Raw genomic sequence first — 16,570 nt, forward strand, 5'->3', positions numbered from 1 at the left:
TTTCTTTTTACCATGCTCCATGCTCTATAGTCTCCAAACAATGAGTATGTACCTAGAATAATGTATTGAACAAGATTGAAAAACAAAATATATATTTACTTGCTAGCCATTTTTTATTGAACCAGCAAAAAAGAGTGACATGACAAGAGAAGATTACTTGGTACATTTAAAATACAAACCCTATATATAAAACATTGTCTTGGATACTGTTTAAAGAATTTAGTTTGATTCTCACATGTTGGCATAATGAGAATTTACTGAAATAAGTGTTTGATTTCAAATTCTTATTAATACTTCTATTTCTCAAAATCAACTAGTTAGCACTTCAATCATTCCCATTACAAAATAAATGTTTTCTGTTTCTGAAGATTGTCTTTTTCATTCTCTTTTTCAAACTGATTTGCCATGGTCACTTGTTTGCCAGAAATAGGTACCTCCCAATCAAGAAAAACTCATGAGTAAGAATATTATAGGTTTCTATTTCATTTTAGCTTTATAAACTGAGAAACATCAGAGGGCAATCTATGAAAGTCCATATTTAGTGAATTTGTACATGATTTTTTACTTTCATCCTATAGGAAGGAAAGAATGTAATCAGGTCAAATTTTCAATGGTCAGTTTTTAGTGCCAAAACACGTTTTGAGGTCCCTAGAGCCTAAATCCGAAGTTTCAGCTATTTTTTTTTTTCAGCTGGTCCATGTGTGTGTCTGTAAACAAGATATCTTGAGAACGTTAAGAGTACGAGTACTTAAGAGCTAGAGATGTGAAATTTGGCATAAAGCTGTCGAATGTGATAAGGATGCGACACAAAACTTTTGGTTAAGATCAATGCAACGCTTGGCGGCATTTTACCGCTTTTTGGCGGTTTTCGGTGTAATTTAACAATATCTTGGGAACAGTATGAGGTAGAGACCTGAAAGTTGGTATGTGTTTCATAAATGTGACAAAGATGCAACACAAAACGTTTGGTTGAGGTAGGTGCTGCGGTTGGCGGTATTTTGACCTCTTTAGGCGGTTTTTGACCGTTTTTTTGGCAGTTTTTGGCTATACTGACTTAACGAAAATAACACTTATAAACAAAGCTAAGTAGATACTCCTAAAAAAACTGAGATACAAAAGATAGAAAATGACATAGGTACTGGTATTCAAAATCCTGCATTAGATGAATAAATAATAATAAAAAAAATGATGCAAGCATTCATGTTTAAAACAATTAAGAACGCCTGTTTTCCTTAATTTCTTGATCACAGTTGAGATTCAAAGCATCAGCCACAGTGTCGGGGAGTTTCTTACGATGTGTCTCGGGTAAACAAAATGTGAGTATGGCTGCAATGAATGTTGCAACACCAATACACAGCAACATGCTGTCTGGAGACAATTTCATGCTCTGAAATGAAGAGCAAAGTGGGAGTTAGAGTAGGGAATTGGTCAAATCGTATTGAGCATTGTAGGCACTTGAACATTAAGTTTAAACTGCTGCCTAGCCTACTGGCCCTTTATTAACACGAAATATTATTATTATTATTTACTCTTTATTGTTTATAATTACATGTACACAAAATACACAGAAATTACAAGCAAGGGGCGAAATTATTGCCTACGGCAATCTCTACCATTCAACCCTAAAACAAACAATGTGCCACATAGTTACAATAATGAGGTTAAGTTTTAGAGGTCTTTAAAAAAAAAAAGAGGAAAAAAATAGAGTTTAAAAGGACAAACACATTTTCTAGTAATGTACGTATAGATTAGAACAGAGTTTTATTCAAGCATGGATGACATTAAATCAAGGGAGGGGAAAGAACGGGTCTCGGGTTCGATTCCTGTCTGGTCAAATTTTATCCCAAAAAGATGAGGCTTGTTCTCGGAACGGCTGGCTTTCTCCTACCTATCTTGTTTTGTATTTCGGGATGATGAGACCTCTGTTGTTTCACTTCCCTTTCCTATCTTGTGTTTGGAAAATAATTTTTCGTAGAAGATTAACTCATCCCGGCTGTTTGCCCCTACACCTAGGCCTCGAAGTAGGCTTTTGTGTACGAGAAGATGATAATAAAACTCACATAAGTAATAAAGTAAGGTGACAGGAGACTCCCGATGCGACAACACAGTGATGTCATACCACTACATGCAGCCCTCATGGGAGTGGGAAACAGTTCAGCACAATACACGAAGATACAGAAGAACGCTCCCACGATTGTACCCTTCCCCAGGAGCACAAGTAGGGTTTTCACGGACGCTGGAAACAAACAAATTACACAATAAAAAGAATAATCAAAATCAAATAATGAATATATGTGGTAAAGCAGAGAGATTTTCACAACTTTAGTGGGTATCACAGCATTACCAAGTACCTCCTTTACTATTCATTCCCACCTACTCGTATCATCAATATTTTTCCTCTGGTAATGCCGCCACTGGTCGCTACTCGATTAAAGTAGCTTCCGCGAGGCTGAGTGCACCCCGCGAGGCTGAGTCCAAGCACAGAGCCGAAAAAACTTCGACCTCGCCGGGAATCGAACCCGGGACCTCCGGCGTGCAATCCTAGTGTGATACCCGCTCGGGCACGGAGATTGTCATGTCACACCTTACTTTACTCCCAGGGCAATTTGAAGCCTAGAAGGCTTTTTGCCGCGTACACTGTAGCCCATAATAGGTAATAATAGTGCTTATTTATACTGCTCGCATAGGACTGAAAAGTCCCTTTACTCCAGCAGTAGGCTACTACTATTATTGTGGTCAAATTCTCAAATTATATTGAGGATAAAATTCCATACCTCGGCTGGGATTGAACCCACGCCCTCCTGTTTACCAGGAAAAGAAGAGAATTAAGTAAATTTTGGGAGAGAGAAATTTTGGGAGAGCAGAAAGTAGATTGGTAGAGAGGAAACTGAAAGAACTTTTCGTATTTCACTTGAATGAACAGAAATACCTAGGTATCGAAGAAAAACACAAGAGGTTTGTAAGCGTTAGATCGGGGGTTCGATGCCCGCCCGCGGCGAACTTTATCCTAAGCTGGGGTTTACCAACTCGGGATTGAGATGAAACGAAGATTTCATTTATTTATCAATACATCAATACAGTGGACGGGCGTACCCTTTGCTACCTAAACCTATCTGTGTTACATATCGAGTTTCCTAGCTAAAGAGACTTATCTAGCTTAGTCTATAAGTTTTCCTAACAAAAAAAAAAAAAAAAAAAAGGGTATAATTATATTTATGGTCAATTGGCCACGCAAAAATATTAAAAAAAAAAAAAAAAAAAAAACGTGTATACTCATATGTATGCTCAATTGCTCACGCATAAATATGATACGTACTTACATGTAAATAAGGGAGGGTGAGGGAGGTAATGTATAATTTTAAGGAGGTCGAGATTTCCATATACTTAATAGCCAGGTCAACCTGAGATTGAACTCAATCCTCAGACAATCCACGGTGGTTAAACTGGACCTAAATAGGTAGATAAGGTTCGTTCTTGGAAAGGCTGGCTTTCTTCAAAACTTTCCTTTCTTGGGTTTCGGCACGATAAGACCTTAACTGTTCGAAAAGTTTTGATAGAGAGAACTGTAATGACGGAGATCTAATCGTCTCGCTATAGAAGAGAGGAGTATAATAGAAGATAAAAGTAAAATTAGCCAACCTAGTTAGCTTAGTTGGTAGTGCGTCTGCCTCGTAAGCGCTAGGCCGCGGGTTCGATTCCCGCCCGGGGCGGATTTTATCCTGATGGGATAATGTTCGTTCTCGGAACGGCTGGCTTTTTCCTATCCTGTCTTCCTTCTCTCTTCGATTTCGGGACGATAAGACCATAGCAGTTACAGTTCCCTCTGTCAAACCTCTTAAAAAAAAGTAAAATTTATGTGTGTAGAATCTCACCACAAGTAACACATAATAACAAGGCGGGTTCGTATGGTCCCGTTGTCACAAATCTCGCGGAACACGTTTCGTACGTCGTTCTTGGTCAGCCGCTTCTGTTCCAACAGGACCAACAGCTCGTCCAGAGTTTTACGGCGACAACATTCACGCTGGACACACTTGTTATATGACGTCATCGCGAACGGGAGAGTATTCTGTGACGTCAGAGTTCAAGATTTTATCGGTATGTTTTAAATCGATTTATCTCCGGATCTAGAAGTCGTAGAAGGAAAAGAAAAATTTCCTAGTTCCTCGTTTTTTTTCTGCTCTTTCACTTAGAAACCTCACAAAGCGCAATTCTATTCAAATAAATGACAAACTTACCAGGTACAATGTCGTTATCACATGTTTTACTTCTACTATTCATCATCATCACATCACTTTCCTCAGTCTTGTTAATGATCTTGCTCCCCCGTCGTACACAGGGAGCAGTGTCTACACATCGCTTACTCTCATTTTCTACTATTCATCATCATCATCATCACATCACTTTCCTCAGTCTTGTTAATGATCTTGCTCCCCCGTCGTACACAGGGAGCAATGTCTACACATCGCTTACTCTCATCATCTCGCATCACAAGGCCTAGACTGAAGGAGTTGGCATACTTAATGTCAAACTCGCTTAGAATGCTTGACAAACTGATGCGTAAGTCTTCGATACTACCGTCTGAAAATACAAGAAAAAAGGACACGGATCGATGGTCGATCGACTGTGTGGACACACCTTAATGTAACAGCAAAGGAATTTATTCTTAATAATATTCAATAATAAATTCCTTTACTGCTTTGTAAAGAAATTGCTAAGAAATAAATACAGCTGTTCAGATACCCACCAGTCCCATCATAAATTACTCAGCATTTATCGATTTTCAATTCAATTCAATATTTTTATTGTGATATTTGACAAACTTTTTACACAATTTACAATAATACTGGGGGGGTGCTAATAATACTAAAAATAAATTTAAAAAAAAGTCATTACATAAAAAGAATAATACAGAATAATCATTTCGTATTTAATCCTGAACGGATAATGGTCGTTCTCGGAACGGCTGGCTTTCTCCTATCCTGTCTTCCTTCTCTCTTCGATTTCGGACGATAAGACCTCAGCAGTTACAGTTAACTCTATCAATCCTCTTGGGGGGGGGGATCGGAAAAGGGCGAACTTACACGAGTCCAAATTGTCGAGAAACTCATCGGCGGCATTCGTATCCGTCTGTATGGAAGTGAACGAGTCGTTGAGTTGCATCAGATGTTCACGGATATTGGGCATGGTTTGCGAATGGATGGGATTGGTGTGCGTCGTGTGATGGTTGTTCGCACGATGCCGCGAATGATCAATATGGGGAACATGGATGTGTAGGGAGTCAGGGTCATGTACGTGAGGGTTGGGGTCGTGGGTTCGAGGGTCGTGGGTGTGTGAGGTTTGTTTGTGAGGGTCGTGGGTGTGTGAGGTGTGAAGTTGAGGGTCGCGGGTGTGAAGGGAGTCTCGGTCGTAGGTGTGTGAGGTTTGAATGTGAGGGTCGTGGGTGTGTGAGGTTTGCGTGCGAGGGTCGTGGGATGGGAACATGGATGTGTAGGGAGTCGGGGTCATGTACGTGAGGGTTGGGGTCGTGGGTTCGAGGGTCGTGGGTGTGTGAAGTTTGTTTGTGAGGGTCATGGGTGTGTAAGGTGTGAAGTTGAGGGTCACGGGTGTGAAGGGAGTCTCGGTCGTAGGTGTGTGAGGTTTGAATGTGAGGGTCGTGGGTGTGTGAGGTTTGCGTGCGAGGGTCGTGGGTTTGTATCTAAATTGTTTGTTTTCCATATTTATTGTAAATAAACCCAATACACTTTACTCGTTGATATCTTGATCTTTTAAATTATTGATAATGTCACCCACATCTGTCTTTGGAATACAAAATAAGTAGGCAATAGTAGATTTTGATGAAATCAAATAAAATTAATTTGGGTCTTATGTATTTATATTTACTAATGTATTTACAGTCAACTTGTATGTACATATATGAAAATCATATCTAAGAAGGAAAAATAACACTAGTCGATAGATGGAGTTCTGGGGCAGGACAGGGCTGGACTGTAAGGGACTGTTCATGTGCTGCACAATGAAATTTTCCGAGGATAGATATTCATAGATGGAGTTCTGGGGCAGGACAGGGCTGGACTGTAAGGGACTGTTCATGTGCTGCACAATGAAATTTTCCGAGGATAGATATTCCAGGCCTGATGGACAAACGGGGGAAAAATACACAGTCAACGTTTTCGTTTTAATGTCTGGCTAGAGGACGTTAAACAGAGAGTAGACTAGTGTCTATCTGTAGGACTATAAACAGGAAGGAGAACAGCTAACTCTAAGCAGAATAGCTAGCTGACAGCTTTTTAAAGGGTTTTTACACAGTCAACGTTTTCGTTTTAATGTCTGGCTAGAGGACGTTAAACAGAGAGTAGACTAGTGTCTCTCTGTAGGACTATAAACAGGAAGGAGAACAGCTAACTCTAAGCAGAATAGCTAGCTGACAGCTTTTCTCTCTGGTTTTAAAGAATAAGTACAAGTCCTCAGAATGGTTGACTGCGGTTCAGGACGAGTCAATTAAACATGACTAGAGGCCATCATCCATCATCTCGGTGTATGGCTGATATAAAAAGATATCTTTATTTTATGTTACCCTTTGTATACATTTAGGTATATTATAAATAAAGTTTGATCAAATTGTTTAATAATATCTAATCTTGCCTTTATTCTGCCATCAATTATAAACATTATGAGACTTAAGCTTGAGAACTATTCTCACTAAATCGTCTAGCGTCTCTTACCCATGTTATAGGGAATTGGTCAAATCATATCAAGCATTGGAGGCACTTGAACATTGAGTTTAAACTGCTGCCTAGCCTAGTGGCTCTTTATTAACACGAAATAGAGTTTAAAGGTAGAGTTTTTAAGGACAAACACATTTTCTAGTAATGTACGTATAGATTAGAACAGAGTTTTATTCAAGCATGGATGACATTAAATCAAGGGAGGGGAATTAAGGAATTGGTCAAATCGTATCAAGCATTGGAGGCACTTGAACATTGAGTTTAAACTGCTGCCTAGCCTACTGGCCCTTTATTAACACGAAATAGAGTTTAAAGGTAGAGTTTTGAAGGACAAACACATTTTCTAGTAATGTACGTAATACGTATGGATTAGAACAGAGTTTTATTCAAGCATGGATGACATTAAATCAAGGGAGGGGAAAGAACGGGTCACGGGTTCGATTCCCGTCTGGTCAAATTTTATCCCAAAAAGATGAGGCTTGTTCTCGGAACGGCTGGCTTTCTCCTACCTATCTTCTTTTGGATTTCGGGATGATGAGACCTCTGTTGTTTCACTTCCCTTTCCTATCTTGTGTTTTTAGAACTTGGAAAATAATTTTTTGTAGAAGCTCAACTCATCCCGGCTGTTTGCCCCTACACCTAGGCCTCGAAGTTGGCTTTAGTGTACGAGAAGATGATAATAAAACTCACATAAGTAATAAAGTAAGGTGAGAGGAGACTCCCGATGCGACAACACAGTGATGTCATACCACTACATGCAGGTTTTGTATTTCGGGATGATGAGACCTCTGTTGTTTCACTTCCCTTTCCTATCTTGTGTTTTTAGAACTTGGAAAATAATTTTTCGTAGAAGCTTAACTCATCCCGGCTGTTTGCCCCTACACCTAGGCCTTGAAGTGGGCTTTAGTGTACGAGAAGATGATAATAAAACTCACATAAGTAATAAAGTAGGGTGACAGGAGACTCCCGATGCGACAACACAGTGATGTCATACCACTACATGCAGCCCTCATGGGAGTGGGGAATAGTTCAGCACAATACACGAAGATACAGAAGAACGCTCCCACGATTGTACCCTTCCCCAGGAGCACAAGTAGGGTTTTCACGGACGCTGGAAACAAACAAATTACACAATAAAAAGAATAATCAAAATCAAATAATGAGTATATGTGGTAAAGCAGAGAGATTTTTCACAACTTTAGTGGGTATCACATTATTAAAAAGATTAAGATAAGTTAAGTGCCAGCCTAGTTAGGTTAGTTGGTAGTGCGTCTGCCTTGTAAGCGCTAGGCCGCGGGTTCGATTCCCGCCCGGGGCGGATTTTATCCTCACAACTTTAGTGGGTATCACATTATTACTAAGTGCCTCTTTTACTATTAATTTTCATCTACTCGTATCATTACTATTTTTACTCTGGTAATGCCGCCACTGGTCACTCGATTAAAGTAGCTCCTCGCGAGGCTGAGTGCACCCCGAACTCCAAGCACAGAGCCGAAAAAACTTCGACCTCGCCGGGAATCGAACCCGGGACCTCCAGCGTGCAATCCTAGTGTGATACCCGCTCGGGCACGGAGATTGCCATGTCACACCTTACTTTACTCCCAGGGCAATTTGAAGCCTAGAAGGCTTTTTGCCGCGTACACTGTAGCCCATAATAGGTAATAATAGTGCTTATTTATACTGCTCGCATAGGACTGAAAAGTCCCTTTACTCCAGAAGTAGGCTACTACTATTATTGTGGTCAAATTGAACTAAACTTGTGTGGCCTATGTATATGTAGAGGAGCAAAGACTAACTCGGTTGAGTCCCCTTCCACTTCATCCCTAGCGACTATTTGGAACAGAGAGGGGATAAGAGAGAGTGTGATCCCTAGATCCCAAAAAGGAGGATTGACTGAACACTACTGAACAGGAGTTGATTGAGAGCTATCCTCGAGAGCGTCTGTAAAGAGTAAATATAGTCTAGCGGTCGGGAAGTTGTGAGGTTAATCTTTTTCTGAACTGCCCTATTATCTCCGGTAACTTTTTCCTTCTGACTTTTTCCCTTTCTACCATGAGGTCTACTATCTTAGCCGAAATCCAATCGATGATATCGAATACGAACAAGAGAGAATCATTACATCAGACATAGGTAACAACTTAGAACCAGTTCCTACTGCTGGAGTAAAGGGACTTTTCAGTCCTATTAGGTACCACATTGAAAAGCAAATCTTACCTGATAAATGAAACCGAGAGAGGGAGAGTAGAAACACGCAGACAAACAGAATTGAGGACGATAGGAAATACGCCACGAGGGGCTTCTTGCGTCCAATCTTGGACAGGACGAAGAAGCTCACCGAGAAGAAAACTAGTTCGAAGGAAATATGCCACGAGGGGCTTCTTGCGTCCAATCTTGGACAGGACGAAGAAGCTCACCGAGAAGAAAACTAGTTCGAATCCCGCTCCGTAGCAGAAATTTTGAAACCGATCCCCACTGAGGGCGGGCACTGAGAATGTAACACCGTAGTAGGAGATGGATGTGGCGAACCTGGAATAAGAGAGGTTTGTAAGGGCTTGATCGGGGGTTCGATGCCCGCCCGAGGTGGACTTTATCCTCAACGGATAAAGCTCGTTCTTGGAAAGGCTGTTTTTTTTCCAATCCTGTCCTCTCTTCGATCGTTGTTGTTGTTGTTGTTGTTCAAAGAGTTTTGATAGAAGGAACTGTAACAACGGAGGTCTTCTAGTACCAAAACTGAAGAGAGGAGCACAGGACAGGAGAAAACCAGCAGTTCCGAGAACGAACCTTATCTGTTTATGATAAAATTCGCCTCGGGTGGAAATCGAACCCGCGACCTTCTGCTTACAAGGCAGTCGCGCTACGGGCTACCTTCCAAATCAGAGAATAAAAAACAACAGTAAATATGTTACCTAAAAGAAAAAGAAAATAGGATACTTGTCACGCACAATTAATGGAAAGTTGCTACAAAAAGGTGTCACAAAAATGAGCAGTGACTGGTGTTTTAGAGGGTCTAGTACCGAAATTGAAGAGAGGAGCACGGGACAGGAGAAAACCAGCAGTTCCGAGAACGAACCTTATCTGTTGAAGTTCGCCTCGAACCTTATCTGTTGAAGTTCGCCTCGGGTGGAAATGGAACCCGCGACCTTCTGCTTACAAGGCAGTCGCGCTATGGGCTACCTTCCAAATCAGAGAATAAAAAACAACAGTAAATATGTTACCTAAAAGAAAAATAAAATAGGATACTTGTCACGCACAATTAATGGAAAGTTGCTACAAAAAGGTGTCACAAAAATGAGCAGTGACTGGTGTTTAAGAGGGTTAGGTTAAACACAAAAAGGACCTTTCTTTTTTTACTGTCGTGCTTTCTGAATAATTACCGATAGTTTACTCACCACAAGTAACACATAATAACAAGGCGGGTTCGTATGGTCCCGTTGTCACAAATCTCGCGGAACACGTTTCGTATAGAGGGTTAGGTTAAACACAAAAAGGACCTTTCTTTTTTTTACTGTCGTGCTTTCTATATTAAATTTAACGATAGTTTACTCACCACAAGTAACACATAATAACAAGGCGGGTTCGTATGGTCCCGTTGTCACAAATCTCGCGGAACACGTTTCGTACGTCGTTCTTGGTCAGCCGCTTCTGTTCCAACAGGACCAACAGCTCGTCCAGAGTTTTACGGCGACAACATTCACGCTGGACACACTTGTTAAGCTGTCGTAGGAGTTTGTCCCGGGCTATGGCCACCGTGTCTTCCTCTAGGGAGAGAAGGGAGGGAGGGGGAGGATGGGAGGCGGGGGGAGATACAAAAAGCCTTTCTTTTCCACGGACGTGACCGAAATTTACGTAAATAAAATTTGCAATAGTATTTCGATGACAAAAAAAAATCGACGGGTTACTTTCTGGTGTTGTGTTGACCCACCACCTAAATGGGAAGCAGGTATTGTGTCTCTTCTCGCCCATCTGTTGAGAAGCATTCTAAGGGATCGGCATGCTGCGACACAGACCACAAGTCTCATGCAGCAGTTGTTTCATTGCTACGAAATAAAAACGGCAATGAAACACTCACCTTAAAAAAAAAAAAAAAAAAAAAAAAAAAAAAAAAAAAAACCAACAACAAAAGGGTTTTCTCTGGTTGACTGCAGTTCAGGACGAGTCAATTAAACATGACTAGAGGCCATCATCTCAGTGTATGGCTGATGTAAAAAGATATATGGGGCTCAACCAAATGACAATTTTTTTCGAGATAGAGTCCTATTCCGATGTAAAAGTACCCAAAAAGTGCATTGGCGCACTCAAAGAAAGGTCGCAAAAAAATAACGTTGAAGCAGCCATGGTTTACGACCTCGCATGAACTGACGTCATCACGAAAAAATGGCACAGCTTTTTTAAAGGGTTTTCTCTGGTTTTAAAGAATAAGTACAAGTCCTCACAATGGTTGACTGCGGTTCAGGACGAGTCAAATTCAATTAAACATGACTAGAGGCCATCATCTCAGTGTATGGCTGATGTAAAAAGATATTTTTCCTTTATTCTGCCATCAATTATAAACATTATGAGACTTAAGCTTGAGAACTATTCTCACTAAATCGTCTAGCGTCTCTTACCCATGTTAATATTATGAGACTTAAGCTTGAGAACTATTCTCACTAAATCGTCTAGCGTCTCTTTCTCTTACCCATGTTTAACTTTAATCCTGTGTTAGGTGTTACCTTAATAAGATGGTTTTTACCTTTGTTTAGAGCAGGTCTAGAGCCTCGTTAGGTGTTACCTTAATAAGATGGTTTTTACCTTTGTTTAGAGCAGGTCTAGAGCCTTGAGAATAGTCGTTGAGTGAGGCCTCCCTATGAGATTCATCGTCACAGAGATATTCAAAGTCTATAATCTTGTTCTTGGTATATTTCCACAGAGGTGATTCTGGTATGAACCTGATGAAATGATAAGGAAACACATAATTAGGTACTTGTTCTTGGTATATTTCCACAGAGGTGATTCTGGTATGAACCTGATGAATGGTGAAGAAACACAACCATAATTACTAGTGTTATTCTTGAAAGCGCCATGTCACGGGTTCGATTCCCGCCCGGGGAGAAACTTATCCTAAACAGGTAGGTAGGTTCTCGTTTATGAACCTGATGAAATGATAAGGAAACACACAATTAGGTACTTATTCTTGGTATATTTCCACAGAGGTGATTCTGGAATGAACCTGATGAATGGTGAAGAAACACAAACATAATTACTAGTGTTATTCTTAAAAGTGCCATGTCACGGGTTCGATTCCCGCCCGGGGAGAAACTTATCCTAAACAGGTAGGTAGGTTCTCGTTCTCGAAATGGCTGGCTTTCTCTCTTCCATTTTGGGACGAAAAGATATCAGTAATTTTCAGTTCCCTCTGTCAAACCTCCCAAAGTCAGCCTAGAATGAACCTGATGAATGGTGAAGAAACACAAACATAATCACTAGTGTTATTCTTGAAAGCGCCATGTCACGGGTTCGATTCCCGCCCGGGGAGAAACTTATCCTAAACAGGTAGGTAGGTTCTCGTTCTCGGAATGGCTGGCTTTCTCTCTTCCATTTTGGGACGAAAAGATATCAGTAATTTTCAGTTCCCTCTGTCAAACCTCCCAAAGCCAGCCTAGTTAGCTTGGATGGTAGCGCGTCTGCCTTGTAAGCGCTAGGTCGATTCTCAGCCGGGGCGAAATTTATCCTAAACTGATAATGTTCGTTCTCGGAACGGCTGGCTCAGCCTAGTTAGCTCGGATGGTGGCGCGTCTGCCTTGTAAGCGCTAGGTCGATTCTCAGCCGGGGCGAAATTTATCCTAAACTGATAATGTTCGTTCTCGGAACGGCTGGCTTTGTCCTATCCTGTCTCTTCGCTTTCGGGACGATAAGACCTTGGTAGTTACAGTTTCCCCTGTCAAAATAATAATAATAATAAATAAATAATCAAGTATTAATGACTCCTCCGACCTCTGTGGCCGAGTGGTCAAGAGCACTGATTCTCAACCCGAAGATGCTGGGTTCGAACACCGGCCAGGACGGAAATTTTCTAACCAAAGAATGTGCCTTGAAGAAATGCGAAAGCAGTAAGTCTACAAGAAAACTCACCACACATAGAAGAGTGAGAAGCCCACGAAGGGGAGAGAGGTGACTAGTTCTGCATCCCGCCAGTTAGGGAACCAATAGCTCACTAGAGAGAGCATCACTAGACCCACAGTCCAGCATATCTCTGTAACCCACGCCACGCCGATACGCCATCTCGTGGGAAATAACTCGATGAGCAGTGTGTATGTACTGTTCAAGATACATACCAAATTTCAAGTCTCTAGCTCCCACCGTTCTCGATATATTTTGTTTACAGACAGACACACACACGGACCAATGGCTGAAACTTTGGATTTAGGCTCTAGGGACCTCAAAACTGTACTGTTCTGGAGACCCTGGGAATGAAGAAGAGAAACCAGTTAGAGAACCAATAGCTCACTAGAGAGAGCATCACTAGACCCACAGTCCAGCATATCTCTGTAACCTACGCCACGCCGATACGCCATCTCGTGGGAAATAACTCGATGAGCAGTGTGTACGTACTGTTCTGGAGACCCTGGGAATAATAAAAGGAAAGTTCATTTTTCAATAAATTAACATTAATAAAATTTCTTTTTGAATATACCTGTAAGTACTTGAGTACTTTTAGAGAATTATTCTTTCTTGAGAAAATAATGAGAAGAAAAAATAATGAGAAAAGTCAATTGCGAGTTTTCCAAATTTGGGTGAAACACCATTTGTTAAGAAATGTCTGACTGACATTTTGACTTTTTGTATACAAGATTCGTCGCCGACTAAAATTATTCTTTTTTGCCTAAAGCAAATTAACATCAATAAAATTTCCTTATGAATTTATGAATATATCCCAGTAAGTACTTGAGTACTTTTAGAGAATTATTCTTTCTTGAGAAAATAATGAGAAGAAAAAATAACGAGAAAAGTCAATTGCGAGTTTTCCAGGTTTGGGTGAAACACCATTTGTTAAGAAATGTCTGACTGACATTTTGACTTTTTGTATACAAGATTTGTCGCCGACTAAAATTATTCTTTTTTGTCTAAAGGCCCGTTCCCACTTGTAAGTAGTTCGAAAAAAAAAAATAATAAATAATAATAATAAAAAATCGTGTGTAAGTCTCATTTAAATGACATTGCCGACAAGGACATTTTGTGTCGATCGGAAAAAAAATTGTGAAAAACTCGTATTTTTTGCCACTTCTATTTTATTGTCATTATTTTTTGATCGAAATTTCAATGTGGAAAAAATTGATCTCTTTTTATAGTTCCAAGAAAGTCGTGTGTGATATTCACTTTATTTATTTATTTTTTTATTATTATTATTTTCAGGGTGTTCCTTAAACCTCATATGTAGTGTACATATTTACCTGTACGAAAAATCCTTGCATGGTTCTTAGGATAAGATACACGGGAAAGGACCTGTTATACACGATAGCTATACTGATGGCCCCCTGGCCATAGAAGGAGATGAGCATGATCACACGACGGCCGAATCTATCCGCTAGTAAACCGGCGGGTATCGAACCTAGGATCACACCTAGGAAGTACAAGGTCACTACCGCTGCGTTCCATTTGCACTCGTGATGGTACAGATGCCACTGGGGGAGGAAGGAATGGAAAGATTGCATTAAAAAAATAATAATCAATCAAGCAATCAATCGAATCATTTTTTTGTTTGTTTTGTGTTTTGTGTCATTTTATCATTATTTTGAGATCTTTCAATTTATTTGGCCTTACGCCAGCCACTCACTAACAGGTACACCTGATCAGGCCCGCCTGTCAGGTCTACCTGATAGTTTGTGTGCTCATCAGGGATCAGGTAGACCCGACAGATGGACCTTTTCAGCCGTACCTCTCAGGTCTAAAATTCGACTTTTTTTTTGGTTTTGTTACAAAACCTACCTACATTTTTTTACTTACCTCAGTGGCAATGGTGATTTCTTCACCTACTTACTTCAGTGGCAATGGTGATTTCTTTTTGCTTGTTCCCCGAAGTTGAGTTCACAGATTGGTGGTCTACATTAACGTAACAATATTTCGTTTGGTTGCTGTCTTTAAGGTCACTGATAATCAGGTAGACCCGACAGACGGACCTTTTCATCAGCCGTACCTCTCAGGTCTAAAATTCGACTTTCCGGAGTAGCTATTTTTCGATCTAATTTTGACAGTTTTCGACCGCTTTTTATTTTTGGCGGTTTTCAGCTGTGCTAACTAAACGGTTTGAGATACCTATTCAATAGGATCCGGAGTAACAGTTAGCTATTTTTCGACCTAATTTTGACAGTTTTCGACCGCTTTTTATTTTTGGCGGTTTTCAGCTGTGCTAACTAAACGGTTTGAGATACCTATTCAATAGGATAAGCAAAGTCGTGTGATGTTCACACCAGATTTTTTTTTTTTTTTGTTTTGTTACAAAACCTACCTACATTTTTTACTTACCTCAGTAGCAATGGTGATTTCTTTTCGCTTGTTCCCCGAAGTTGAGTTCACAGATTGGTGGTCTACATTAACGTAACAATATTTCGTTTGGTTGCTGTCTTTAAGGTCACTGATAGTATATGTATATTTGACCTGTTTGATTTGATTGTTTCAATTCAACTGGCAGTCTTATTTGGGGGAATAATTAATAATAATTAAAAATAACAGATTTTTTCCTTTACGCGGAAAATGGATGGCTGCGTTTGATAGGAAAACTCATCTATCGATTCTTCCTCGTTCAATCGAAAAGAAATCAATCAGTTTTTGTTTTAGACGGAAAATGTAAGACAGTGTTTGTTACACAACGCTTTCTATGGAAATATTGGACACATCTGGTCGCTGAAAACAAAGAATGAATAGTGGTCATTTGTCGAATGAGATTGAAAAGAGCCAACCTTACTACTATTTTAACACAATGTTCCAATCTTGTTTTAATTGTAACAAATCTGACTGAAAACCTGAAAAGTATCCTGGGTTGTTTTGGCGACCCGTACTTTGTTCAGTCCGTCTTTTTTTTCCAAGAGATTTGATAGAGAGAACTCTAAGCGGTGTTCTGCTAGGGTCTTATCGTTCCAAAATCGAAGAGAAAAGGCAGACAGAATAGAAGAAAGCCAGCTGTTCCAAGAACGAACCTTATGCCTTCAGGATAAAATCCGTCCCGGGTCTAGCGCTTACAAGGCGGACGCGCTACCAACCAAGCTGACTAGGCTGGCTGGATGAATTCGAAAAATCCCAGTTTGTAGAAAATAATTGCCAATAATTTTAATCTGCCCAATAGGTCCTACGCGAAATTTCTAATTTTAAGATTAATCAAGTTCTTTTACCTTAAGTCAATTGGAATAAAGTTTTAAAATCACCCTGAAATCAACTGAACAGTTTGTCAAGAAGTGAGCTCCAGCCATGGCTACAGGTCGCGAAACCCTACCAGTTCTAAATAGTGGTTATTTGTCGAATAGAATAGAATAGAATAGAATATACCTTGTTTATCCTGCCCGAATAGGACTGAAAAGTCCCTTTACCCCAGCAGTCTAAACAAGGTCTCGTATATTTGATGGGTTAAAAAATAACACATACAAGTAACAGTTCAGTAAAAAGACCTTGCTTAACTAGGAAAAAAAAGAGGGTAGATGTGAAATAATGGTGGTAGTAGGGAATGACAATGAAAAAAGATACAACAGGTAAAGATAGGTTGAGATTGAAAAGAGCCAACCTTACTACTATTTTAACACAATATTCCAATCTTGTTTTAATTGTAACAAATCTGACTGAAAAGTATCCTGAGATTCCTGAGTTGTTTTGGCGAC

At 40.1% G+C, this 16,570-nt stretch overlaps 2 protein-coding genes across 2 annotated transcripts; both read right to left on the reverse strand.

Moving 5' to 3' along the window:
* Positions 1 to 1,151: 1,151 nt before the first annotated feature.
* On the reverse strand, positions 1,152 to 11,336 carry LOC113466659 (solute carrier family 22 member 15-like). Its single transcript, XM_026822251.1, has 7 exons — positions 11,333 to 11,336; positions 10,326 to 10,543; positions 10,115 to 10,167; positions 9,116 to 9,251; positions 8,940 to 9,036; positions 7,661 to 7,836; positions 1,152 to 1,387 (listed from the first exon to the last, which is right to left on the reverse strand). Exons 1-7 carry the CDS (start codon positions 11,334 to 11,336, stop codon positions 1,214 to 1,216), a joined length of 858 nt encoding a protein of 285 aa, XP_026678052.1. The 3' UTR covers positions 1,152 to 1,213.
* A 47-nt stretch (positions 11,337 to 11,383) lies between these two features.
* LOC103507381 (solute carrier family 22 member 6-like) lies at positions 11,384 to 16,168 on the reverse strand. Its single transcript, XM_026822252.1, has 8 exons — positions 16,124 to 16,168; positions 15,568 to 15,605; positions 15,228 to 15,336; positions 14,156 to 14,386; positions 13,322 to 13,329; positions 12,837 to 13,028; positions 11,490 to 11,653; positions 11,384 to 11,430 (listed from the first exon to the last, which is right to left on the reverse strand). Exons 1-8 carry the CDS (start codon positions 16,166 to 16,168, stop codon positions 11,384 to 11,386), a joined length of 834 nt encoding a protein of 277 aa, XP_026678053.1.
* Between the last annotated feature and the right edge of the window lie 402 nt (positions 16,169 to 16,570).

Source organism: Diaphorina citri, unplaced genomic scaffold (assembly GCF_000475195.1).
Source record: "Diaphorina citri unplaced genomic scaffold, Diaci psyllid genome assembly version 1.1 scaffold309, whole genome shotgun sequence".
Lineage (NCBI taxonomy): Eukaryota > Metazoa > Arthropoda > Insecta > Hemiptera > Psyllidae > Diaphorina > Diaphorina citri.

What these genes read in the sequence shown, in the direction of transcription:
- LOC113466659 (XM_026822251.1), bottom strand. An exon ending in GTTATTATGTGTTACTTGTG is followed by an intron (nt 9,252 to 10,114) that starts GTGAGTAAACTA and finishes CTCTTATTCCAG; the next exon opens with GTTCGCCACATCCATCTCCT. An exon ending in CTCTCGGTTTCATTTATCAG is followed by an intron (nt 7,837 to 8,939) that starts GTAAGATTTGCT and finishes GTTTGTTTCCAG; the next exon opens with CGTCCGTGAAAACCCTACTT.
- LOC103507381 (XM_026822252.1), bottom strand. Translation starts at nt 16,168, where the DNA reads ATGGCTGGAGCTCACTTCTTGACAAACTGTTCAGTTGATTTCAGG. An exon ending in ATTTCCATAGAAAGCGTTGT is followed by an intron (nt 15,337 to 15,567) that starts GTAACAAACACT and finishes ATATACTATCAG; the next exon opens with TGACCTTAAAGACAGCAACC. An exon ending in AAATCACCATTGCTACTGAG is followed by an intron (nt 14,387 to 15,227) that starts GTAAGTAAAAAA and finishes TTCCTCCCCCAG; the next exon opens with TGGCATCTGTACCATCACGA.